The sequence below is a fragment of the Sinohyriopsis cumingii genome, chromosome 2 (assembly GCF_028554795.1).
Source record: "Sinohyriopsis cumingii isolate HCF-2022 chromosome 2, ASM2855479v2, whole genome shotgun sequence".
NCBI classification, from domain to species: domain Eukaryota; kingdom Metazoa; phylum Mollusca; class Bivalvia; order Unionida; family Unionidae; genus Sinohyriopsis; species Sinohyriopsis cumingii.
In genome coordinates, this window is record NC_142962.1 from 20,946,696 (window position 1) to 20,973,770 (window position 27,075).

Genomic DNA, 27,075 nt, shown 5'->3' on the forward strand with positions numbered 1-27,075 from the left:
TTAAACCCTAAATATGACCCAAATCATGCTCCCAAGGCACTTTAATTTCATTTAAAAGTTAGCTTAATACATTACCCTTAAAAAGAGAAATAAATGGTTGACGTAAAAATAGAGTACAGTATCGCCTAATGGGTATTTGCCACACTAGCGCATTTACAGTACGGTACATGTATACTAATATTACCCCTATACTAATTCTTTGGCTGCCGTTTTCTTTTGCACTCACAGTAAGGTAAAACCAAGTAACGAATGGGACTGTAAACTTAATGACTGACGTTTTCTTTGTCATTGTCAGGAAGGTAAACTAGGTAAACTTCATATGTCTCAGAAGTCATATAACAAAGGTACAATTCAATAAAATAAAGAAAACATGTACGTAGAGGGTACCAATGAAAATTTTGCGAATCCGTGAATTCATGAATCCAGAAACGCGAATGCACGAGGTATTACTGTATTAACTAGATAATGTTCCATCTTATGTATTTCATTTTTCTTATGGTTAGCAAATGAGATAGTTGTACCCCTTGTTTCCATTAGTAAAACTGATAGGAATAGACGGTGATCAATAATAAACTGGATATCTGCCACATTTGCATCATTTAATTCATCAAGATTATAAACATGAAATACATATTGTCTATTTACTCTCTTAATTGTATTTTTCACTTACGTAGCATAATCTGGATCCTTTAAAAGACATTTATTAAATTTCCACAACCCTTTTCTAGGTGTAAAGTTATTAAATTGTAATTCAATGGTGACTGTTAAGTGGTCTGAACTGTAACCTTTTGTAATTATCATGTCGTTTACTATGTTTGTGAGACTCAGAAATAATAATAACCTTTAATCTAGTTTGCTTTGTAGGACAAGTGTATCTTCATAGATGTGTGTTAAAGACTCAATAGTTGACCATGTTATGATTCTTTCAAGCTTTTGGGCTAACATTTACATACCCATCCAAATCCAACAGTCAGATCTAATACTAAATTGATGTTGCCACATAAAATATTAATTGGATTGTTAAACTCTTCTGTTGTTTCACCCACTTGGTCCAAAAATTACGATCATCCACATTAGTGCCATACAAATTAATAAATGTTATTCCATTGTTTTCTATATTCAGGTCAATTCCTAGCAAATTACCACCCATCACTTTTCTGTATGTAATATAAATTCATAATTGTTATTAAACATAATGCATTTTAGTGCACATTGGGGAATAGAAATGGATACTGTGGTTTGACTTTTATTTACTAAGTTACCAGTTTTAATAGATTTTGCAGTTGCTCTGAACCATGAATACAAAGACTCTAGAAAAAATTAAGAGCCTTTCCCCTGCTGCTTTGTTACTAATAATTTCAAGTGACAAAAAACTTGACTATTTGGTAATCCAGTTTGATAAGTTTATTGTAATAAACAATCATTTAAATGTTATGCGATCACTAAGGATAGAGAAAAAAGAGGTGATCACCAAAGATAGACAGAAAAGAGGTGATCACTAAGGATAGAGAGAAAAGAGGCAATCACTAAGGATAAGAGAAAAGATGTGATTACAAAGGATAGAGAGAAAAGAGGTGATCACAAAGGATAGAGAGAAAAGAGGTGATTACTAAGGATACAGAGAAAAGAGGTGATCACTAAGGATAGAGAGAAAAGAGGTGATCATTAAGAATAGCGAGAAAGGCAATCACTAATGATAGAGAGAAAAGAGGTGATCACTAAGGACAGAGAGAAAGAGGCAATCACAAAGGATAGAGAGAAAGAGGCAATACAAAGGATAGAAAGGAAAGAGGCAATCACTAAGGATAGAGAGAAAAGAGGCAATCACTAAGGATAGAGAGAATAGATGTAGAGCATGAAGTATTTAAGTACTAGTATTACAGTATTTGAAATTTTAAAAAAAACTGTGAAGTGATCTTTGAAAATTAGATTTAATGCTTATTCTTATTGTTGATTCATTCAGATGAAACTGCTGTTAAAAAAACTTACATAAAAGAATTGCACAATTTTTTTTTCCTGTTGAGTCCCTTAGCAAAACCACTGATTTATACAAGCATTGGTCACAAATAATCCCATGATTTGGCTTGAGTGTTATTGTTCAAAAAGCCACCAATGAAGTGCATTGATCTTCACCAATGCAGCCTTTGTTCCTCTTATGTTCTCCAAGACCTGGTCATATACTGAAGCCTTGTAAAGTGTGATTTCAGTTCTTTGTTGTGTTTGTTTACTACCAGGTCTAATGGTTGGAGTTTGTACACAAGGTGATCACAAAGGAGTGATTCAATTATCTTTATGTATAGCTAGCATATTTGCACATTGATGGCATGGTATGCATTAGAGATTGCCTCAGCCTGCTGATTGCATTGGTCAAGGGGCTGTTGGTTACATATTTGTTCATAAATGGAATGATGACATTTTCTACAAACAGTGAAACCCTGCTTTAACTCAATGGTCAGGATGCACAAAGTGCTGTTGTATTACACAGCATACCATATCATACTGAAACGAGTCAGTTAACTAAGAAATATTGCATGCATTTATTCTTTATTTCTAGGATCCAGTTGGGTCTCCAATGCATGTGGACACCATGCAGAGTCCCTGTAATAAACGAGAGGGTTCACCTGCAGAGATTGACACACCTGTCAAACGCTCAAAGTCAGCAGAAGACACTCAGGTGAGTCGATTGATGTATTTTCTTAACTTCAGCATGGTTCTTGCTTTTATATGCTTCACTGTTACCAATGTACAGATGTAAGAATGGCTTTCCATTCAGATCCCCAAAAGACATGCATACTGAAATATTTATACATGACAATGAACACATTCCCCACCATTCTAAAATTATTTTACATAAGGACTATTGATCAACCCAGAAAGGCAAAAACTTTCTAGAAACAATTTTCCTATTTGCAACTCGACCATACCAACCCTTCTCATGGGATATGATGAACTTGGGTTCTATCAAAAGATCATAATGATGGTGATGGTATTGCATTTCACATCATTTTTGCTTACTTGACTAAGGCCAAATAAGTACAAAGTATTGTCTGTTGTGTATCATCTGTTGTCTGTCAAAAATTGCTATGTTCATCTTAAAAATCAACTGAACCAATTTCAGTCAAACCTAGCACAATCTCCTGGCATAAAGACCTTTTCAAATTCCTACAGATGATGCTGATCTGCTATTGCTAAAACAGAAAAACTAATATATCACCTCGGTGTTCTTATAACATATGCTAAAGATATATTTGCTGCCTAGAGGAGAGAAAATGATACTGTTTGTTAAAATATCTCTTGTCAGGTGTCTTGACACATTGACAATAAGAACAACTCATTAAGTCATGTTAGTTTCATGAAAGACTTTGTGTTAATATTAGTATCCAGCAACTTAAACCACAAGTTTTGTTAATGAGGATTTATATTAATATCTAGCAACTGTAACCATAAATTTGTTAATTAGTATTAATATACGTATCCAGCAGCTGTACCCATACATTTTGTTAATTAGGATTAATATGAGTATCCAGCAGCTGTACCCATACATTTTGTTAATTAGTATTAATATGCGTATCCAGCAGCTGTACCCATACAATTTGTTAATTAGTATTAATATAAGTATCCAGCAGCTGTACCCATACAATTTGTTAATTAGTATTAAATATAAGTATCCAGCAGCTGTACCCATACATTTTGTTAATTAGTATTAATATGAGTATCCAGCAGCTGTACCCATACAATTTGTTAATTAGTATTAATATAAGTATCCAGCAGCTGTACCCATACAATTTGTTAATTAGTATTAAATATAAGTATCCAGCAGCTGTACCCATACAATTTGTTGATTAGTATTAATATAAGTATCCAGCAGCTGTACCCATACATTTTGTTGATTAGTATTAATATAAGTATCCAGCAGCTGTACCCATACAATTTGTTGATTAGGATTAATATAAGTATCCAGCAGCTGTACCCATACAATTTGTTGATTAGGATTAATATAAGTATCCAGCAGCTGTACCCATACATTTTGTTGATTAGTATTAATATAAGTATCCAGCAGCTGTACCCATACATTTTGTTGATTAGTATTAATATAAGTATCCAGCAGCTGTACCCATACAATTTGTTGATTAGTATTAATATAAGTATCCAGCAGCTGTACCCATACATTTTGTTAATTAGGATTAATATAAGTATCCAGCAGCTGTACCCATACATTTTGTTAATTAGTATTAATATAAGTATCTAGCAGCTGTAACTATGTTCTGTTAATTAGAATGTTCACACTTTACAACTGTCTGCTTTTTCAAGTTTAATGTTCATCAGAATTATTTAAAAAGCATATAAAGTGTCCTATAAAATATACTTCTTTTTTATGTCAACAGGGAAGTTTATCACCTATGCATGTAGATGGAACAGTGCAAAGTCCAGGTGTAAAGAAGGAACCAAGTAAAGTTATCAGAAATGATGGTGAATTTCAGGTAAGATAATTTAATTAAAAAGTAAACAGACCTGCCAACCCTCACGATTTTTGAGGGATTTTCACGACTCTATATAGCGATTCATGGATTCACGCCGCATGCAGAAAAATCACAAATTCTCCAAATTTTAAGCATCTTTAATCATGAATAAAAACTTTTATGTCGTTAAGTGCCAGTCACAATCATCAGCAGTGGTCACATGCCAATAATGGTCCCATACTGCTAGTAGCGATGTTAGCAGAACTATATCAAATTGTTTTAGTTTGCTCTGTAGCACACATTTTAAAGTATTAATCTATATTTAGAACAGAAGTTTTACAAATACTTGTGAAGAAAACAGGGGCCCAACTGGAATTTTTTAAAAATGGCACCATTTTTTTTTCAAATAAACTAAATGAAGATAGCTTTTTCAAGTGTAGACGTTTTTTAGATATTGAAAGATTAGCATATATCATTTGCTTGGGTTCAATTTTGTCACCACATGTGCCGACACCACTAATCGTTAACCGTTTGATGTCTTATCTTCTAGATTAATACCATTTCATAATATGCTACACTACAGTTAAAATGTTTTCATGTCCAAGGAAAAAGAAATATATTCCCAAAAATGTGAACTATAGATTGTAATACACAAAAAATTGGCCTTGCATTCAGCCATCAAACATCGATGTACATTATGCTTTTTTTGCACACAGTGCACAGTGGCTCGTATTGTTGCTTACAATTTACCTGTCACACATGTACCGTATAATAAATATATAGTACATGTATCTGATACAAGCCCCTATGGGCATGTGGCAGAGACGATGTGAAAAGCACAATGTTAGAAAAGGCACATAGGTATTGGAAAAATTAAGAGCACCCAGCAGATTTCAGCTCTGGAGTACTTTAAGCCACCTACTCAAGTCCTGCAAACTCCCAGTACTGGAATAATGGAAACCACCTACTGAAGTCTGCAAGCTAACCATCTGAAGAATTGTTTGTGAATTTTCCTGCTGAACATAACCTGCCTTTCTTTTTTTGAGATCAGCAGCATTGACAGTGAAAAAGTATTTTCTATTGTGAGGAAAAATAAGACAGTCTTTGGGGCCTCCTTAAGTGTTGAAAATTTGCAAGAAGCCTGAACAGTTTTGAAAACAAATTTACCATAACCCAATTGAGGGAGTCTGCCACAGCATTATGTCATGCCAAACAGAATGAAGTTTGTGTATATTAGTAAATTTGGCTGCAAATAAATTTATACATTTAATTAGTGTAAATAATATGTTTTAGTTTCATTTAGGGATTTTCATATAATGCAATACTGACCATCAAAGTGGATGGAGCTAGTGTTATGGAATAATTTTTCACTGTGTTAGGAATTCACTGATTTTTATCCCTCATTTCACTAATTGCAAGTCTGGTGGGTTGGCAGCTCTGAACAAATTTTGAATTAAAATTCGAAACTTCTGCCATGGATTTTATCATTTATAATTTGATTTGTGGAAACAGATAATTTAATACAAAGAACACATTTTTAATTTAATATTTAGAAATTTTGCCATGAGATTTATAATTTATAATTTGATTTGTTTCCATATAAATAATTTTGAATTAATGCTCTAAGCTGGGTTTTTTTATGTAAAGAAAACAGCTTCTATCACCATAATTGTTGAAGCTTGTGCAAAATTACTTCAATTTCTAAATTACAATGCTTTCAGCAAGATTTGTTAGAGAAATGTTGTGTTTTGGATGTTTGTTTAATCATGGTTTTAAAGTAAAACTCACTTAGTTCATTTGCATAGATGTATATTTGCTAATATTTTTGAATATATTAAGTTGACAATACACACAGATTTTATTATGCACAAAGATTTTTTTACAGGAGCCAATGCAGACTGAAGACAAGACCAGTGCAGTTTTGATAAAAAGCTCAGAGGCAGTGGTAGGTTTCTGAACATTTGTGAAATATTTGTTTCCCTTGCTTTCCTCTTTCCGAAGTTCTTAGTTCAAACCAATTAAAATGGTCACTGCAAGTTTTATTTTTGTATTACCTTTTATTTAGTAAGTATTTGTTTTCAGTCTGCTATGACTTGACACAAATTTATTATATATCCTTTCTTGGTGTGTTCATAAATATTCACCAGATCAGCTTAATTATAGTTTCAAGATCTTAATTCCTGTTATCAGTTTTAACATGTTATCATAATTTACATTGTGTCAGTTTTTTCAAAAAATGGATGAAGTTCCATCTGAAAATATACAAGTTACAGATGTTTCCTGGATTCACTTTGGCAGTTGATTTGCTTATCTTTTGTTTGAGACTTTACAATCTGATCAAACTCAAAATCTTAAGAAGCAACAAATGTGTTGTTCTGTTGACCTTTTAATTAACTTATCAGATTACAGCTTTAATAATTCTTACAAAAAGTGCACTTTTGTTGTTTGAATATAAAATGCATTGTGGACTATTCCTGACATGATGCAGTGCTTAATCTGATTGGCTAGTTAGGGTAAACTGAATGAGAACTGCGGACTTTCCAAGTACATAATCTTTTATCATTTCGTTTATGATCACTGCATGCATGATAGATTTTAATCAGATTGAGAGGTTCAGAATGTTGTATACTGTGTTTCTTCGTTTCTTGATTGTTCAGATCAATTTTCCTTTTGATTCATGCTTCATACAGATCAATGTCTTGAGGAGGCCAATAAGTTCTGTTGGTACTATCACATTTACATGTCAACTTGGGTCTCTGATAATGTTTTCTTGCCCCCTATACCTTCTTAACGACTGCTCTGGTGGCCTAGTGGTTAGAACGTCTGCCTCAGAAGCAGGAGGTCGTGGGTTTGAACCCTGGTCGAGTCATACCAAAGGCTTACAAAAATTGTACCAACTGCTGCCTTGCTAGGCGCTCAGCATTAAGAGGTTAGTGTTACGACTGGTCGGCCTTGTGTCAGGATAATGTGACTGGGTGGGATATCATGCTATATGTCTGCAGCATGATGCCCCAGTGTTAGACATCACTATAAACTGCCACACTTCAGACATCGTAGCGATATGACTGAAAAATTATTAAAGCTACGTTAAAAATCCTAATCACACACACACACCTTCTTAGTGAGTCCTGATACAGCCTGTCAGAACAATAATTTAGAGAACATACACAGTAGGTCCCCCTAATTAGAAAGTTTAGTGTTTACCAGATAGGCAAGCTTTGTACTCGGCATATGCTAATTGTACCAGATAGGCATGCTTTGTACACAGCATATGCTAATTGTACCAGATAGGCATGCTTTGTACACAGCTGATGCTAATTTTACCGGATGGGCATACTTTATTACAAACTGTATGCTAATTGTACCAAATAGGCATGTCACTGTTGATATAGGCAAGTGACCCTTTGTTATTTAAATGAACATGATAAAGTCAACTGTTCAAGTTCCTCATTCTATATAAGTTATTTAAAATTGTTAAAAATGCCATAATTCTCAGAAGAACATAAAAAGAATAGGTAAATAAAATGCATTTTCACACAATGAACCTCGTCTCTCCCATTATCTAAGATATTCACTAATAAGAGAAGGAAAATCTGATTTTTCTTAACTTTGCATTGAGAAATGATGATTCCTTGCAAGGTAAACAGCTTACTTTAGTTTTACTGATTGTCATCATTTACAGAATCATTAAAAATGTAAATGAATTTGCATTAGGTTATCAGTGATGCAGGAACTACCAGTTCCAAATAAATTTTTTGTATTTTTTTCCACATCTCTTCTTTAGAGGACTGTTTGGTAGGATTTTTGTTTAGTAATTCTTTTCTTAAAGTAGGTATAAAATTCACTAATAAATGTGCCATTACACAACATTATGTATCAGTTGATTTACTGATAATGCCCACTGCTTGAATGGCCTAAGTGGTTAGAGTGCCCACCTTGGATGTGGTAGGTCACAGGTTCGAAACCAGGCTGAGTCATACCAAAGACTTATAATATTGGTACTAACAGCTGCCTCCCTTGGCACTCAGCATTAAGAAGTTAGTGTTAAGACTTGTTGGCCTGGTGTCAGGATAATGTGACTAGGTGGGACATGACGCTAATGCTACATGTCTGTGGCATGATGCCCCAGTGCTAGATATCACTAAAAACTGCCACACTGCAGACATTGTAGCAATAAGACTGAAACATTGTTACAGCTACGTTAAATATCCCAATCACATACACATACTGATAATGCTGATACACATTACACAGCATAACATATCAGGTTGATTTACTGATAATGCTAACATAATTTCTTTACACCACATGTTTACATTGAAACTCATGTTTGTTAACAGGACCTTTCATTAGCAACATTTTATTTTAAAGAAACACCCTATCAAGTTTGCAAGTTGCTACATAGTTTCTTGTTATTATTAGATCCTGTAAGAGCATACTTTGCAATGTCCAAGTTGTACATCCTGTTGCATTATTGATTTTGTCATTTACATATATGGACACTATCATAGTTTCTTTCTATTATAGATCCTATAAAAACATCCTAGGGGCCATCCATTTAGTATGTACGCATGGAGGGGGAGAGGGATTAACGCAAATGCATATGCTTGCATATTGGGGAGTCTACTGATAATGTACATATGCATAGGAAATGGGGTGGGTGGGTGAAACCTCGATAATAATTTGTCTACAGTGGCTTTCAAATGAGCCACAACTACCGGGAGAAGTAGGACTGTGGGAGAGATGTCACTTGTGTGCCACCATTTTACACATCGTCAATTGATTCAGAAATTTCAGGGGAGAACCCTGCTATACATATCAGGGTTCACACTGAACTCAAATTTCCATTGAAAGGACATCATCACTCTTCATGTAATAGGAGAAATGGTTGAGAAATGGGGAGTTATGTGTCACATTTTGTAATACCTACTGGTATTATCTGCAAGTTAAATAGTCTTAAAATATAACAAATACTTTTCATACTTTATGAAAATATCAAAAACATTGTTTCTTAAATCTCAACAGCAGTTACATAACTTGTTAACAGCTTCCAACAACTTCAAAAATAAGTAGCTGTTCTTGAAAATAGATGACTAAAACTCATCAATAGCAAATCATTTAATTGAATCATGTTTTACAGAAATTGGACAGATTCATTAACATCCTCATATATGTTAGTTTTAATACTTTTTTTTTCCTGGTACAGTGTTCTTTTGGTGTTGGGATTTCACTAATTCTCTTGAGTTTCATATTTGTATGGTTGGCAATCAAATCATTACTCTTAACATCCTTAAGGACATCAGAAGCTACTAAATACACACAAAAGTTGTTTTTAAAGCATTTTTCTGCTGCCATATATCTGTAAACCTGGGTTTTATAGTTCAAAACTAGTGCAGGCTATGCTGTTTTGGGGCAGAATGTCAAAATGGAGGAGGGTTGGGGTGAAAAATTTTCATGGACATGTTTAACTGTGCATTTCATTCCATCCTCATTGGTTACCACAATGAAGATTTGAGATGTACATTGTTTGTAAACACTTTGGGTTTTGATGACCTTGCTTATTTAGGTAACTCAGATGCTAACTCAATTTCAGATGTTATTTGTATGAATATAACCCACTTCTGTTAACACGTTGCATAATTTTGAAAATATTCTTATTTATTCCTCATTTGCCACTACTGAAAACATTAAAAATTACAATAAAATTCCTGTATAAACAGCAGAGTTTGCATGTTGTTTAGGAGTTTGCACAATCTAAATGCATGGCTTATATTCTCAGATGTTCCTAAACATGTTATGCTATATATAGAGTTTGGGAATTTACAATGTATTTAACATTAATTATCACAATAATGGTGTCATTTTTAACATCAGAATTTTCTAAATATCCAGTGTTCCCAATAAATTTTCAGAATTGTCACTTTCTGATTTGATTTTTTTAAGTATTTGCCACCCCTATCCCACCCCAGCACCATGGATATTTATTTTTTAAAAAGCATCAAATTGAGTCCTTTCATTCATCAATTTATAATTGTTGTTGTCTTGTTCATGTTTCAAACCATATGAGAATTTCTTTACTAACACGGCCACCATATTTGCATGGCCAAAGCTACTTTTTTTCCCCCAAGTAATGTAGTTCATCGTTATCAGTAAGCTAGAAATAATTCAGTAAATTTCTTTAATTTTGGGAGTTTTGAACTCATGTACACAAAAAGTTGCAATGCTTGCCTTTTTTATTTTGTTAATATTTTTATAGAAATATTACAACTAAATGTTGCAAAGATTGGATGCAGATGACCGTTTTTACCATTGGTATATGTGTAGTCCAAGAAACCTCACCCCTTTACTAAAAACTAGAAACAGACATGAGTAGATTGGTTGTTTACACTGAAAATATTGTTTGGTGTGAAACATGAAAAGAAAGTAGTGTTAGGAAATTCTTGCATTTTGTGGCAGAGACTTTATCGCTCTCTATCAGACTTGAAATAAATGCTTATTCCATTAAGATCTTGGAAACATGAGGTCCATGTATACTTCTGATGTGATCATGCAACAGATTGGCTGAGCTTGTTACTCCTCTGGAAGCCATATTTCTGAGCTGATTTAGATCAAACTTGCGATAGGAGTTTACATCATCAAAATCTTGGATGGATTAATTAGTGAAAGAGATGCAAACATATGATTGAGATCATCTTGCATGTGACAGACTGATCTTGCTTCCACTCTGGAGGCCTCATTTCTTGTCTGATTTTGATAAAACCTTTAATATATGCATATATATTCTTAATCTTAGATGAGTTAAAAAATGAGCAAGATCCACACATACTAATGAGTTGGTCTTGCATCTTTTCTTACCTTATGTCAAGAAACCTTTGTAATCAGTTGAGTTATTGCAGATCACTCATTTTGTAACAACCCACCTGATTGTTAAGTAACCTTTGTAATTAGTTATTGCAGATAACCCATTTTGATTTCCATCTTTAAAAAGAAGACAGAAAGTTGGTTTAAATTGCAGCTTTAATAGTTCATGAAAATTTGGGAAACCACCCAATAAAAGCATTGTTTTTTTTTTCTTTCTTTCTTCTACTTACCATTTGTATAATCATGGGCTGTATTCAACAAGAATAAAAAACTTAACTGGTTTGCATTGTTGGGGCAGGTGACATTTGAGTTCTAATAACTGGTTATTTTATTTAGTAATTTTTAAAATGTCAATGAAAGCATAGATTGGGACAGGTTCGCTTTGAAATTTGTTTGTAATATTTTTATACTGTATTCTTCTTACAAGAAATACTTGCTTTTAAAATTGAAATGTATATAATAATGTCAAGGGAGCGTTTTGAAATTAATATCAGGATATTCATTGGAAGACAACTTTTTTATTTAATAAAACTGTCATTTAGGCACCTGGGATCTCTTCAGAATGGTTATTTTTTGTGCACTATTTTTGTCTGTCAAACCATAATTACATAAGTTGTTTGCAGCAAGCTACCTTCACAATTAATTGTATTTTTTCCTCCCATTATTCACAAATTAACAGCTGATGTAATCATGCTTATGACCGAGCATTACATGTTTGCATTATAGTATTTTTCTTGTTGAATACAGCCATGGATACTATTTTCTTTGTGCATGGCCACCTCATAACCAGTACTGACATGTCCTTTCTCTTACTGTTTGCTTGCAGGCCTAGTTCCCATACTAATGACTGACTGCGGTTCTGCATGGTGATTTAGCTCTCATACACACTACACAGCTTATGAAGAATTAGCAGAAAGGATGATATCATTAGCTGCAAGATGGTTGCAGTTGAATATATTTGTTAGTTGCAATAGATAAGAGAGATTTGTGATTTGGAATAGAAAAAGAGAAGACATTTTATTTCTTTATGCAGTTTGTGGTGGTGAATTTACATACCATTTACAAAGGTTTTCTTTTTCAGTTGGTTATTGCTTAACACTATTGACGGTGAGGGTGTGGTTGGCTGATTTTTTTTGCTTAATTGACTGTTGTTGAAGATCAGAATATCCCCTACTTAAAAACTGTACATTATATTTTGAAATATTGCTCAAATGGTATGGGCTTGATTTTCAGTATTTCCATTTTGGCTACATTTAGAACTCATGGAGACGACATCTTTCCAAGTAATACAGATCCATGCAATTATCATGTAATGAAAATCATTGGTTTATATTTCCATGTATTAAATTAAATATGTTGTCCTTTAGCGAGGGAAGAGACTGCCAAGCAAAGAAGTGCCAGATCTTATGAGTCCAACCGCCACTGCTACCACCACACCCCAGACTACTGAGCAAGTCGCCAAAAACATCCGCTTAAAGATGAAAAGATGATCTTTGTGAAAACATCCCTGTCTCCAACTTGCTTCTGATGGATACATTAGCCATTCAGAAAACATGCGACTTGAGTGCATCTACATGTACCTACATGAAGGTAATGCACGAGGACATCACTAAGGAAAATTCCACATTGCACAGGAAAAAGACAGTAGTGTGTTTTCACCTGATGAAAATGAAGTTCTGCCAGGGATTCAGATGAACAGATTTCTTCAGATTAGTCAGTTTGTTATGTACAGGTGTTTGAAGGATCATGGTATTTTATCTAGAGTGATTAAGGGATAAACAAATCCATGAAGCTTTTGGCTGACATTTTAGTCATGCAGATAACTAGGTCACATTCATTGGTCTTTGCTTGGGCTGTCAGGTAATATAGCAAAGATTTTATTCCATCTACTTTTAAATTAAATTTTGTACGACTGATAACCGTGCCACATCTCTTCGTATATGTCCATTTTTAAAATGTTGACTGTTTTCAAGCTGTTGGATTTTTTTAAATTGAGAAGAAGAAAAAAATGTTTCATAGAAATTGTGTCAATGTCTTTAGCTTGATTTGATTGGTTACCATTTGACACAGAAGATTATATATTATTACCTATAACATTGAAGACTAATTTCAAATACTCTAAAGTCATTATTTTTAATGGTGTACCAAATTTTGTGGATATTATGGTTTCTTTAAACCTTCTATATCAAGACCCAGGAAAGTTGCTCTGCTTCTAAAATCAACATGCATCCCAAGCTACCCTCATATTTAAATACCCGCAAAAAGATTTGTTTCACAAATCCTTGAAATATTAATACCCACAAAGATAATTCAATTCACAGTAGTCTTTAATTGTTATGAAGAGTGTACAAGCAAAGCAGGTCTTTGTTTTCCAGCAACTTGTCAGCAAACAGCTGAACTAACAGAAGAAAATTATTACTATTGTTATAAAGAACTGACTTGCAGTGTAACACCTTAATATCAATATCTCTGGGACAGGAAATCGTAATTCAGAGTTGTTTAGTTTTACAAGGTTTCATTTTATAACTGATTAAGATATAGTGTGGTCCACCCATTGTCAGTGACTATAAATATCACAGTAAAATTATAGAACATCGCAACATTAAGATAAAGGCCTATAGCTACTTTTATATGAACTAAAGCTCTATTAGTGTATCTAACACAAACACCTGTCCACTCCAAGACATCAAAATAACTGCCCTAAAATAATCCATGTTTACAGCGGAGTTAAAAATGTAAGGCCTTAACTTCGAGTATATTTAAAGGAATAGTAACTTGGATCATGAAATATCTTAAATAAAAATATTCACAGAAGAATGTGTCTTCTGTTCGTATCTTTTACAGATGGCATTGGCATATAAATAGTACTTCCTCTTTATCATGTTTTGCTTACAACACTATTTAAAATAGGTCCAGTGTTTGCAGTTAATAAAATAATATTGTGCCCACTTTGTGAAAATCAAAGAAATGCCTTACAGTTACTTTGGTTGCTATTCCTTGCAGGCACAGCACTTTTTAGTTAATATCCTCAATCCCATCTTCAGCTTCATTTTCAGATGACAGAAGAACCTCCTATAATCCAGATGCACCTGGTTGAATAAATGATGACTCTTTATCATGGCTTTCTTTTAACTCTTTGCTGGTTTTGTTGTTTTTCTTGGGATTTCATTTTTAAGCTTGAAACCTTTTTACCATTTAGTTTCTGTTTATTGTATTTACATTCCAGTTGCCTTATCACATCTGATTCTGTGAGGGACACTTCACTAATGATGATATAGGATTTCTTTCTTTCAGATTTTGCCTCCAAACTCTTCTTGCTGGCAATAAACTGATTTGGTCCTTAACAGAACTCTTGTGGTCTCTCTTCCACAGATTAACTTGAAATCCCTTCATGGACCTCATTTTCCTGGTGATTTTCCTTTATATTGTCAATTTAATTTCAGACACTGTAGGCACTATGTACACTGTAGTTTGTTTTAGCTGTTTGTCATGAATATTTGAAGAATCATTTGAATATATACCTGCCCTTGTGGTGGCTTTTTTAAAGAGTGGCAGGTGACAAGGCATTAGCATAAGCTTTTGAGGCCATGGAACTAATATTGTAGTCAGTGATCTTTGAGAATGAGTTTTCTTGATGAACTTGTGACATTCTGAGTTATATATCTTCTGTAGTTGTCCAGAATACCTAATGTCATGGGGCTGTGAAATGCATATCGCACTGGCAAAACAGATAAAATGAGGTACAGATTTACTGAATTAGTCAAAATTTGTGCCAAGAATACATTGGGTTTTTTTTGGTGTATGTGAAAATAATTTTGTGTGTAATTGGAGATACACAGGCAGAGAGTAGATGGACTTTCAAGTAGGCAATATGCTTGCATGAAGCATACCTAAATGATACCTAAACAGGTCAGTCACTGAAATGAGGCAGTTGGCGATATGTTAGGGAAATATTTTATCTAGATTAAGTAGCTCTTCTGTTTGTAGATTTTTCTTGTTACATTTTCAATGGGAAGTACTTGGTTTTCATTTCTTGCATCTATTTAGGTTGTAAGTTTACATTGTAAATGCCTAGTTTGCCCGATATAAGCTAGTTAATTCATAAATATTGTGCTATTAATGACAAATCCAAGTTAAAAATGGTTAATTTCCAGTTATCGTGATTCTTTTAAAAGATAAAGCACAATTTGTAACATATAATGAGTTTTCTTTGTCGCGAGGAGAAAAACTTAGTTTTAGCCCTATTTTTAACAATCTTTGTTTGTTTTTCCATCTAAAAATTGAGCCATAGATAGTCCACAAGATTGACCTAATTTTCCATCCTAGAGATCAATTCACTATCAGTTGTTGTGATTCAGAAATTATTTCTTTTTAAAGTTATGATTTGTGAATTTGTTATTTATTTTGATAAATGACTTTTATTTAAACAATGATAAAATGTTGACAAAATAAACATAAACATGATTAATATGTACTTGACAAGAGCATACATCAACTGGAAGTTCTAGTTCAAAATGGGCACCTGGCTTAATGCAAAGAAGCAAAATTTGTTGCTTACATTTAGTTCCCTTAGCTAGAATTTCACATCGAGGTTAGAGGTTGCATATTTGTCATAAAATTACGATGTTTATGTGCAGCAGACACTGACTTTGCTTCTAAAATGCAACATCTTCCCCAGGTGTAATCATCCCCCAAGATGTAGCTCTGGTGTTAATTAACACTTTAAAGGTTAGTTCAGGAGATTTTATATTGTACCTGCATGCATTTAGGTGATACAAACTGCAAAGGTACAACCACGGATCATCTTGCAGCCAACACATGAAAACAATCTGCAAGCAAAGTGGATAATAGCTTGTACATTAGAATAACCAGTCACTAGCGAATAGAGAACCTGAGTAAAACCAACATAGAAATTATATAGGGCTTATACTAATTTCTCTTTTTTGCTGTACGGAATATTTTTTTAATGTTTCATTGCACTTGTTTATATCTAGAGGCATATGTATAAATTTAGTTGTCCTCTGATACATTAACTGATCATACTCTTTTAGGTTATCCTTAAACGATCTCCTGAATAATGTTTTCTGAATATTTTGAGATACAGTTTAAATTGTTGCTAAATACTTCATTAGTTTAAAGTCAAGCACATTGGAGGAATTTGCATTAGAATTAGTGTTTCTTAGTAGATTTAACAACTTAAGGCATAATCAGATTGGCTGCTACACAAGGTTTTTCTGTCTTGCTATGGATTGTTCTGTCACTGACAGGTTACACACTGAGCACATGGTTGCTGATATTAGAATGGGTATTCTCTTTTATTGACTGTCTCTATTTTTTCTTCTGCCACTTAAAAAGAACCTTTTTTTTTACTTTAAATTAAAAAAATGTTATTATGCCTTAGTTTTTATTTATAATTCAACTCATATTGGTGTAAAAATTGCAAGATTTGTATTCTAGTTTTCATAAGATGTAAATTTTATGATCAGTCAAGATTTGTCATAGAAACTATACCATGATTTTCAACATGTCATTTTCATTGTATTTTTATGTCCCACCACAACACTGGTAGGGTCATATAATGTTACCTTTATCCATATGTCCATTGCATCAGACAAACCATCTTATGATGTTACAGCCATTCAACAGGTACATTTACATTGTATTTTTATATCCAAACACAACAATGGTCGGGGCGTGTTACCATTATCCTTATGTCTGACTTGCCCTTAAGTTTTGCTTAAGTTATTCGATGATGGGCCATTCATGTTGCTTGAACACATTTCATGTTTAAACAGATGTTTTATGCCAGAAACTCTTCCTGTGCAATTATAGATCATTAGGTGTATCTTCTCACCTGAAGAACATCAGGTACTGTCTGTTGTTCCTGCATAGAAACACATTTCTAAAATGTACATACATATTCTAGTTTGTCAGATAAATATGTTTTAGTACATAATTATTTCAACTTATGCACAGATTTCAGTAGTATTTGTTCTTGTTTTTTATGTATTTGTTTGACCATTTCATTGCTTCTGTTTGTTGAAGAATTGAATTTCAGATTTTATGGGATTCATGTCATCCTAAAACTTAAATCTTGATTACACATGACTTATGACTGGTCAGTGTTAGGACAGCCCTTAATGCAGTGTGTAGTCGAGTACACCATAGCTGTTCATGCATAGTGTGTACTTGACAATACATTGTATGAAGGGCCATAGTAACACCATAGTTGATCATGCAGTGTGTACTTGACTACACACTACATGAAGGACCATACTAATACCATAGCTGATCATGCATAGTGTGTACTTTACACACTGCATGAAGGACCATAGTAACACCATAGCTGTTCATGCATATTGTGTACTTGACTACACACTACATGAAGGCCCACAGTAATACCATAGCTGATCATGCATAGTGTGTACTTGACTACACACTACATGAAGGACCATAGTTACACCATAGCTGATCATGCATAGTGTGTACTTGACTACACACTACATGAAGGGCCATAGTAACATTATAACAGCTATAATGTTATAGTACAGCACTGAACTACACACTGCATGAAGAACTATAGTAACACCATAGCTGTTCCTGTATGGTATATACTTGAGTACACACTATATAAAGTGTTGTAGTAAAACTGACAATTCTTACATATTGTGCAATAGAACGTCCATTAGAGTGACTTGCAACTACATAATTCAGTCATCTGATTTGACTACACACAGTATGTAGGATCATAGCAACACTGACTGTTCATGCATAGTGTGTAAATCAATTTTCAAGCTTCATAAGTTGATGAGTTATGTAAAATGTGAAGTTCAGTAATTATAATTACATAAAGTTATAAAAATAGTAAAGAATCTCAAGGTATAAATATTAGCTAAATCTTAAAGCTTACAAATATTGTCAAAGCAAGCATGTACCAAGGGCACATGAATACATATTACATTTCTGGGTTTTTTGAATTTATAACTTTTAGTTATGTGCTTCCCATGATGCAATTTTAACCAATTTAAACTTGTTAGAAAGCCATGGTAAAAATTTGGAATGACTGCTATCTATTCTATCCGATGCATCTGTCTAGAGAGAATTTTGCCTTGTCAGGAGCACTTTGCAGGGTATGCATACTTGCCCTATCCGATGCATCTGTCTAGAGAGAATTTTGCCTTGTCAGGAGCACTTTTCAGGGTATGCATACTTGCCCTATCAGATGCATCTGTCTAGAGATGATTTTGCCTTGTCAGGAGCACTTTTCAGGGTATGCATATTTGCCCTATCGGGTGCATCTGTCTATAGAGAATTTTGCCTTGTCAGGATCATTTTTCAGGGTATGCATACTTGCCCTATCAGATGCATCTGTCTGTAGACAGTTTTGCCTTGTCAGGAGCATTTTTCAGGGTATGTATATTTGACCTTCCAGGTGTGTCAGTCATTATACACAAATATACCTTGTTCAACGCAGGTGTAAAGTCAAATATCAGCCTTGTCAGCGGCATCTGTCACTATACAGAGAAATCTGCCATTGTCAGATGCATGTCTAAAGACACAGAAAATCTTCCTTGTCAGATGAATCTATCTTTAGATGTAGCTGTCTGTCAGATATATCTATGTACTCACATCTGTACTTGCAATGTATTTGCCCATGTATGCAAATATCAGACCTGTTAAAGTTATTCCACACAACATCATGAATGATATCTGCATCAATTACTCATTTAATTTTCACGTCATTTGTCTCAAAATGTTGCTGAATTTGTTTAGTGCATGAATGATTTCAACATAATTCATACTGACATACAGTGCAACACCATTCATTTGCTACATTCTGAAAAGAAACAGGTCTTTATACATGGAGGGACATCATGCTACATGTCTGCAGCATGATGCCCCAGTGCTATACATCACTATAAACTGCCACACTGCACACATCGTAGCGATATGACTGAAATAGTTAAAGCTACACTAAAAATCCTAATCACATGCACACACTCCTTAATAAAGTAATCATCTCCTCCACAGGTCATGGCAGCATAACAAAATTTGATGTGAACAGACCAGTCTCTTTTAACATTTATTTAATGAGCTGTGTTACACTCTATGCTGTTTCAAATGATATTGAAAAACTTTGTGCATGAAATGAATTACTTTTAATTACATTTAATGAAGATAACCTGAAAATTCACTGAGCTACAGATTAGGATATTATACACACTGCTGTGAGGAACAGACTAAAGGTGCATGTCTGCGTATATCAGTATATTTGAACTTCTAGATGCATTAGTTTGTATAAATCTTCTGCTCTAAATCTACTCCTTCCGAGTTTATGATACATCAGGCGTCTGTATGCACACCGATAGCTGCTTTTCAGAATGTTGCTTTATTGAAACTCTACTCAAAAGATCCAGTTGGGTATTTTTTACATTTTTTTTTCTGTAGACAAATGTGTAACCTTTATGGAACTGTATGTATGTTTTTATGTTCGGATTTTTAATGTCAAGAAATACTTGTTGATAGTAATTATCATAATGCCAGTATTTGTTGTATTGAAGTATAGAATGAGGAATTCATGTCCTTCAGTACATGAGGTTATCTATCTGTCTGGGTTAAACCCAAGCAAGGCCCGTAAATTACGTAAATGAAAGGCAAAGGCAGGTAAAGGCATTGGGCATGCATACTGGGTATATTAATTAACTATATAGATCTAAATGTACTCCTTGGAAAAAGGGACCTATTTCATTCATGTACACATTTTGAATGATGTATGCGATAGTTCCTCACTTTTATGATGTATATAATGCATAATTAGGATCAAGATTAAGTTGTCATTATTATACTGATACATAGTATTGCACAAATGCATAGTATATTCTCACTTAACATGTAAATATTTTGGACAGTACGTGAATTCATGTGTAGGTCTCTTAGAACATTAATAATCAAAACACTGTCATTCATATTTCACATTGTATTCATTTTAAATGTTAAATAAAATTAATACCTCAGCTTTATATAAAAACAAATATAGATGAGGGTGTATATATATATGTATATATATAATTTTTCTTCTGAGACATGAAATTGAGGTCTGCATTTATCCTTTTTTATTAATTGCATAACATCAGAGCTTTTACATTGTGCATGCACATGTACTAAATTGAAAATCTGGTTTTTAACTCTACTTCCCATAAATCAGAAGAGCTTACAGAGTGGTCTGTCGTCCATCCATTCACTAGCATGTTATTGCTTAGAGGATTGCCATGAAATTTTACACACATTCATTCCATACTCTAGTTGGTCCTCACCAAAAATGGGTCTACTCATGCATCCAATACCTAAAATCATACAGATATGACACTTAAAATACAGATTTACAGAATATGAGCACAGATTAATGAAATACACTTCTTTTGGTAAAATTCCAGATACTGGCTTGTTCATGTGTGATTCAGAACCAGACTGACATTGCTGGAGTACCTCATATGCTTTAAACTGCATATATTTTATGATGCAAAACATCTGCTTGATCAAGCTTTTGCTTATTGGTTTTTTTAATATATTTTGTAAATGGTGGCATCCATCAATCGACAGGTCAGGATGAAATGGACAATAAACCTCTTAAAAATTGTGCAAACGAATGAAAAGGGAACATTCAGATTCTTGGAGCGAAAAAGCAGGAAGAGCAATAATTGCTTTTAGTGGACATCCAGTGTTGATTGAGTACTTCACATGGTGGGAAAAATTATTGATGTCGCCATGGCCCACGTGAAATCTAAGGATTATGTCAGTTTGAGAGATAGCAAAAAGCCATTGAGATCCATGGGGTTTGGAACTGTAGTTTGTGAAACTGTACTGGAGGTTAATAAGGTAGAAGTTAACTTTACAAATGTTTACGTTGAATGTGATGCTTATATGTTACTGCCTCTGTCTTGAATTGCACTTCAGGACCTTTATTTTAAATGCATCTTTTCCAGCTTGACAATAGCTATACATGACATTTTGTTACACCTAACTGAAAACTAGTCCAACTTATGAGAAAAAAATTGACTGCCTAACTGAGAGGGTAGTGTTAGGGTTGGCAGGTCTGCCATCTTAAAAATCTTATCACTACCTGTCTTGAATGAATAGCAGTATCAGCATGGGGTTTTCACTAGAAAACTTCTTATAATGTTTGGTCCTAAATGAAAACAATGCCAATCTGACATCCAGTATGTCCACCACAGCTGTCAATTTGAAAATTAGGAAGAAAATTGATTTTCAGTTGGAAATTCTTTTCAGCCAGTAGAGCATCATCCCTTTCAAGAGTCTCTTGTTTTTCATATTAGTTGTATTGTCCTATTCATTTTCAAGACAATTTTACACATCAAAACACCACCCTCAGAAATATCCATTTGTGAGGTTTCATTGACTTTTTGGCATGGAAAAGTTGCATCAATTAAGTTCTGGATGAGATGTGTATCCTTTTCGTAGCATGAAATGCAACCAGACCATTAATTTAAATATATCAGTCTTGGCCTTATTTAATGTTGGTTGTTTTTGGGGTTTTTTAAAATTATTTTCAGTGCTTTATTTTGGCTATATCATGCCAAGAAGAAATGGAACCAAGTGCCTTCTCCATAGATACACTAAGGCAGTTCTGACCCAGGACGGCTTTGGAAAATATTGAAATGACACCCTTTGGTTACAAGTCTGATGTGGTATCAAACTAAACTTTGCAACCTCTCCCCCATTTAGAGACCCAGCCTTTTATTTTTGAAAACTTCTTTTTTTAAACACAAATCTCGTGCTCAAATTTTTTAATTTTGATAGCTTGTAGGTTCAATTAGAATGTTGTTAGAATCCTAGAATTTGTAGGATTTCAAAACCACATTCCCTTTATGTACTAGAATGCTACATGTTTTGGCTTCAAGATTTTTGACAATGAATGGGGGCAATATTCATGATATTTACAGAAGTTTTAAAAAAACAAAAAACAGCATGAATAAAGAACTTACAGTGTAACTGAAATAACATCCAATGTTCATTTATATTTTACTTTGTCATAGCTGCAGTGGAGATTATATTATAATTCAATTACTGTTACACCATGGTTTGCACAACCTTAATGGAATGATGGATGATAACACAATGAAGACTAGGGTAAAATAGATCTGTTGCATGCTGTACATTGTCTTGCCAGTAGATCCAAGCTTTATTTTAGGCAAAACTACTTTCAGCAGTAGGGTAAATCAACCATCTGTTCACATACAATGTCATGTCTTGTCAGCAGATCCAAGCCTGTACTGGGACAGTGCTGCATTGGACAATAGGGTAAAGCTGAGCTCTGTCACAGCAGATCTGAAAATTATACTTGAACAATGCTGCATTGGACAGTAGCCTACACACAATGCAACATTTTGCCAACAGATGCAAGCCTTATACAGTAATAATGCTGCACTGGACAGTAGAGAATAGTCAAGCTCTGTTACACACATAGCAGTTTCTTGCAAGCAGATCCCCTCATACTGGAACAATGCAACCGTTGTCAGGAGAGTAAAATCAAGCTTCTGTGACATCGAGTGCAGAATCCATGTGTTGGTCAACAGTAAACAGTTTTGATTTTCATTTTAAATAAATGTAAAACTTGACCATTGTTTGTACTAGCAAAGTGATACATATGTCCTGGATCGTCGTGTCAGAAAAACAGTATAGGACACAGCCATGTGTTATGTACCATTTTACTAATGTATTCACTTGATGAAGCATAACTGTTACACTTGGATATGGTAGCATCCAGTATCTTAGGTAGTCTTAACATGGTACTGCTAACAAAAGTCACAAAAACGTTATGTTAATGAGTTGCGTTGTAGGTCTTAGTTTGATATTTATTTCTTAGCAAGCAAATGTGTTTACTTAATTTGAAATAAATATTTTGTAATAATTCTTTTCAAAATTGCATTTGTTTTCTGCAGCAGGTCCATCCATCAACTCTTGGTTGAGTTTTGCATTTAGGTCAATTCAGGTACTGGTTCAGCATCAGTGTTCCATGAACTTGTTTGTATTTTCTTTTCTTAGAAATCTCACTTGATAAATAGTGACAATGCATTGTCAATTCAGTTCTGTTAGTAACATCATAAGAGGATGTGAGTGTCAGTGGTACATATAGTTTTACCGTATTGCTCTGGGTACTAAGTATACCACCTGCAGTATGTACAGTTACCTTATATACCCGAGTACCATTCATATTTACCAGAGTACTTTGTGAACCAACTGCAGAATAGTGAAGACTCTAAGATACTGTTGCATAATGTGCAGGTGGAGCTACACTTTTAGGTCTCCTCATGATTTCAAGCAAACAGTAGACTCATCAGCGTCCAGATTTTACCAACATGAATTTCTGAAGTTAAGCCTTGACAGAAGATATTTGATTTGTAAGTTTTCAGTTGGACTTAAATTTCACCCATTCACATATATGGATCCTGGACTCTAGTACTTAAGTTATGTTTTTGAAATCCTGACTTGGCTGAAACTTCACCAGCACAAGTCTATTAGTTAAGTCTATACTTATGACATTTGATTGGTCAGTTTCAGGTCAGACTTAAATTTCGAAAACTTGTATTGGTGGATGTGTGGACTGAAGTTAAAATTCAAGTCTGGTGTTTGACTGGTGAAATCCTAATTTCACCATTTAAGTTACATCTCAACTTATGACCTTTGATTGATAAGTTTTAAGTCAGATGTAAATTTCACCAAATCAAATTCTGGACTTAGGCTTGTGTCATAAGTTGAATTCTGTTCATGAAATCCAGACCTAACATTGGGCACATTTTGTTACTAAAATTTGCGAGTCTTTTCACAGTAGTGTTTGTAATGCGTTGGTGACTGCATTTGATTGTGGGTCTTTTCAGTGGTTTAACATTGTTGTGTTTACAAAATTACAGTTTATAACAAATCCTTTTCTAACAGAGGTACTGAAATGTATGAAACATCATGTCAGCAAAAACTTGTAAAGATTTTCCAGTAGAATGATAACAAATTTGGTTTTGTCATTTTTTCCTTTTGATAGATTTCATAGAAAATCATTGTTATTACAATATTTAGTTTAATTTCATGTACATTGTCAATTGTAAATCCTTATTCTGTATGAAATTTCCATAGATTTTGTTTAAAATTTCAATGTCATTGAATACTTTCTTAAAACTTTATTGATTTTACCACAATTCTCTTGTTTTTTTTTAGAAACATGGATGAAGTCGTTTCCCATTATCTCATAACACATGGGAAATCAAATGGTTTCACAGCACACTTCATCTTATCACCCTTAATAATTTGCAGACAATGGGGTCCATATATATTAAAAGTGTGTGCAAGATTGCAGGGGAATCTAAAACTTCTTGTAGTGGCTGCAAGGGCTGGCAGTTTTTACTGATACGCTAAAATTTTAATACCAAAACCAAGTTCATATGCATTGATCAGAAATTGTGTAGATCAGTAACGGTTGGAGTATCCTTCCTTCTCAAGATCCAAGAACTTGTCTCTTTTGTAAGCAAATATAAATAAACTTTAGCTTCAGTGCCAGAATTACACTCCAAAACCATTGGAGGTGAACTAATCAATATTTTTTGGTTAATTCCTTAAAGTAGTGATTTTAAGTGTCGATATACACTTACTGATGAAAGCATGTGGCAGTAATTGAGTACACCTGATCTTAAGACTGAAAAACGCATTTGGTTATCAGCTGTTGAATGGTCCCAGAACTCTGCGTTAGGATGAACATCAAAGAAAATTAAGCAAAATGACATGACAAAAATATGTGCATTTTATTTTAATTTTACATGCTATGTTTAATATATCATTGGAAATTTTGAATAACAATTCACCAAATACCCCAAAACAGCAGGTTTTAATTTAACAAGAATGTAGGCTGACCCTATACATGATGTTACTGTGATGCCAGCACTTTTCACATATTGTGAAAGGCTGGAGACAATTAATGTGTTATTAGTCTGTCATAGTGTCAAAGGACCATTTAGTCCTCAACATTTGTCAAATAAAGCTAACTTTTGCATCTGCTTTTTTATCCTTTTGATTTCATAACTTTTTTGATGCCCTGGTATTACACATGGTATCAGTATAAATGTTTATATGATATGTAATTAGATTTCTTCAAATACATCACCTGATCATAATGCATTGGAAGTATTTACGATACCTGTTAAATCCAGCCCGCACAAGATATAAAAGGACTGTTGCCTATTTTCCAGTGCCCTTCGCCCATCACCAGGAAATGAGAGGCACTCTGACTTGATATTGCATGGCTTTCACTAGAATATATACTCCGCTCACATAAAGTGCAGTCACGTTTCTTCACGATTCCACAGATTTTTCTCCAGGCCTTTTCAAAATCGTAGCTCTCACAACAGACACCTTCAGCATAGATAACCGAAGGTTGGTCCCTAATATCGTTTGGGATCCATGCCGCATATTCCATGTACCTTGTGGTCCTTGTTAATTGAGTAGAAATGCCCAGCTCCTGACCCTTGTATTGCCAGCTACAGAGCCAATAGCCAGGCTGCTGGGTACTTAATGCCCTTTTTTATTTAGTATGAACGGTCGCAACATGCCTGTCATCTGATCCCAGATGTTTTGCATAAGTGGGGGAATCCAAGTGCCAACTAGTCATAATAACTAACCTCAGTTCGAAAACATCATGGATCATTGACCAGCACAACGTAGCCGCTTAGATTCCCAGGACAACACACCCTTCTGCCTGCTGAATCTACCTCGGATGCAAGTTTTTCTCCAAAACCAGAGTTGATTGATACGCATGTCTGGCTCATACCAACCATCCTGCAAGCTGAAATGTCTCTGAACAGTGAGGGACAATTGCTTGAGCACGTTGGTCCACCACTTTGGAAGACTATGAGGCTATATGGCAAGTTTTCTCCCAAGTGCATCTCCCCCATTAAACCTTAGTACTACAAATAATTAACTTCTTCACATACTCACTGTAGAGAAGTGTATTCCTAGCACAATCTAGGGCTATTGTTCCATGATCTCTGATACATTTCACCTTTATGAATAGAGGATACGGGCACGGGCACCTGCATAATTTTTATTTGGGTGGAGGTTTGCAAACTGGTCAGCTATTAAGTTTCACAGATGCAGACCGAAACATGGTTAGAGGTGAAATGGGGGGACGGGGCATACATCCATGGATATAGGCCAGAACAAATACCTTTCTGCTTTCTTGGGAAGTATGACGTGTATGGACCATTGACTGAAATGGAATCTTCCACGAGTTCTGGCACGGTTGAGTTGAAGACCTTTTGAGCTGTGTTCCAGAGCCTTCATGACTCAACTTTCAGTCAGTATGTTCCTGCTCACTTTATTTAATGCATGCAGTATTAGTGAAATACAGATTTTGTTGACCCAGAATATATGCAGTTGTGCCACAGTGGTTCGATTTCGCATGAAAGCCCCTGCTATCTTTGTAGTCGCTTCTCTTGACACTGCTATCTTCATGGCATCCCTCATTGAAAGGACCCTGTCAAAACTGCAGAGCCCATTAGAAGAGGAACGTCTTGCTTGCTCTTACCACTTAAAAGATAGGATTGAAGTTTATTTTGCCCAGACTTTGGTGTCTTTGATGTGATAGCTTATCTGCTCAGTCTACAATGATATAACCCAAATCCAGGTGAATTTCTTATGTATATTGGCTAAAAGGATTAGGGTGGTTGCCACTAGCATAGCATTCAACTGCTCC

At 34.4% G+C, this 27,075-nt stretch overlaps 1 protein-coding gene and 1 long non-coding RNA gene across 3 annotated transcripts in view; both read left to right on the forward strand.

The window, feature by feature from the left end:
* The window catches only part of LOC149804437 (poly(A) polymerase type 3-like), a 91,520-nt gene extending 74,405 nt beyond the window's left edge, over window positions 1-17,115 (forward strand). Inside the window, exons 20-23 of one of the 2 annotated variants that reach the window (XM_089940376.1) lie at window positions 2,555-2,674; window positions 4,386-4,481; window positions 6,346-6,405; window positions 12,148-17,115. In XM_089940376.1, coding sequence (XP_089796502.1) covers window positions 2,555-2,674; window positions 4,386-4,481; window positions 6,346-6,405; window positions 12,148-12,153 — 282 coding nt within the window. In that variant the 3' untranslated portion in view covers window positions 12,154-17,115. The remainder of the gene's footprint in view (window positions 1-2,554; window positions 2,675-4,385; window positions 4,482-6,345; window positions 6,406-12,147) is intronic. The other variant, XM_089940370.1, reaches the window with a different exon arrangement.
* Window position 17,116: 1 nt separating this feature from the next.
* On the forward strand, window positions 17,117-25,377 carry LOC149804438 (uncharacterized). Its single transcript, XR_016415681.1, has 2 exons — window positions 17,117-18,753; window positions 18,804-25,377. It is a non-coding gene; the product is annotated as an uncharacterized LOC149804438 (long non-coding RNA).
* Window positions 25,378-27,075: the final 1,698 nt, after the last annotated feature.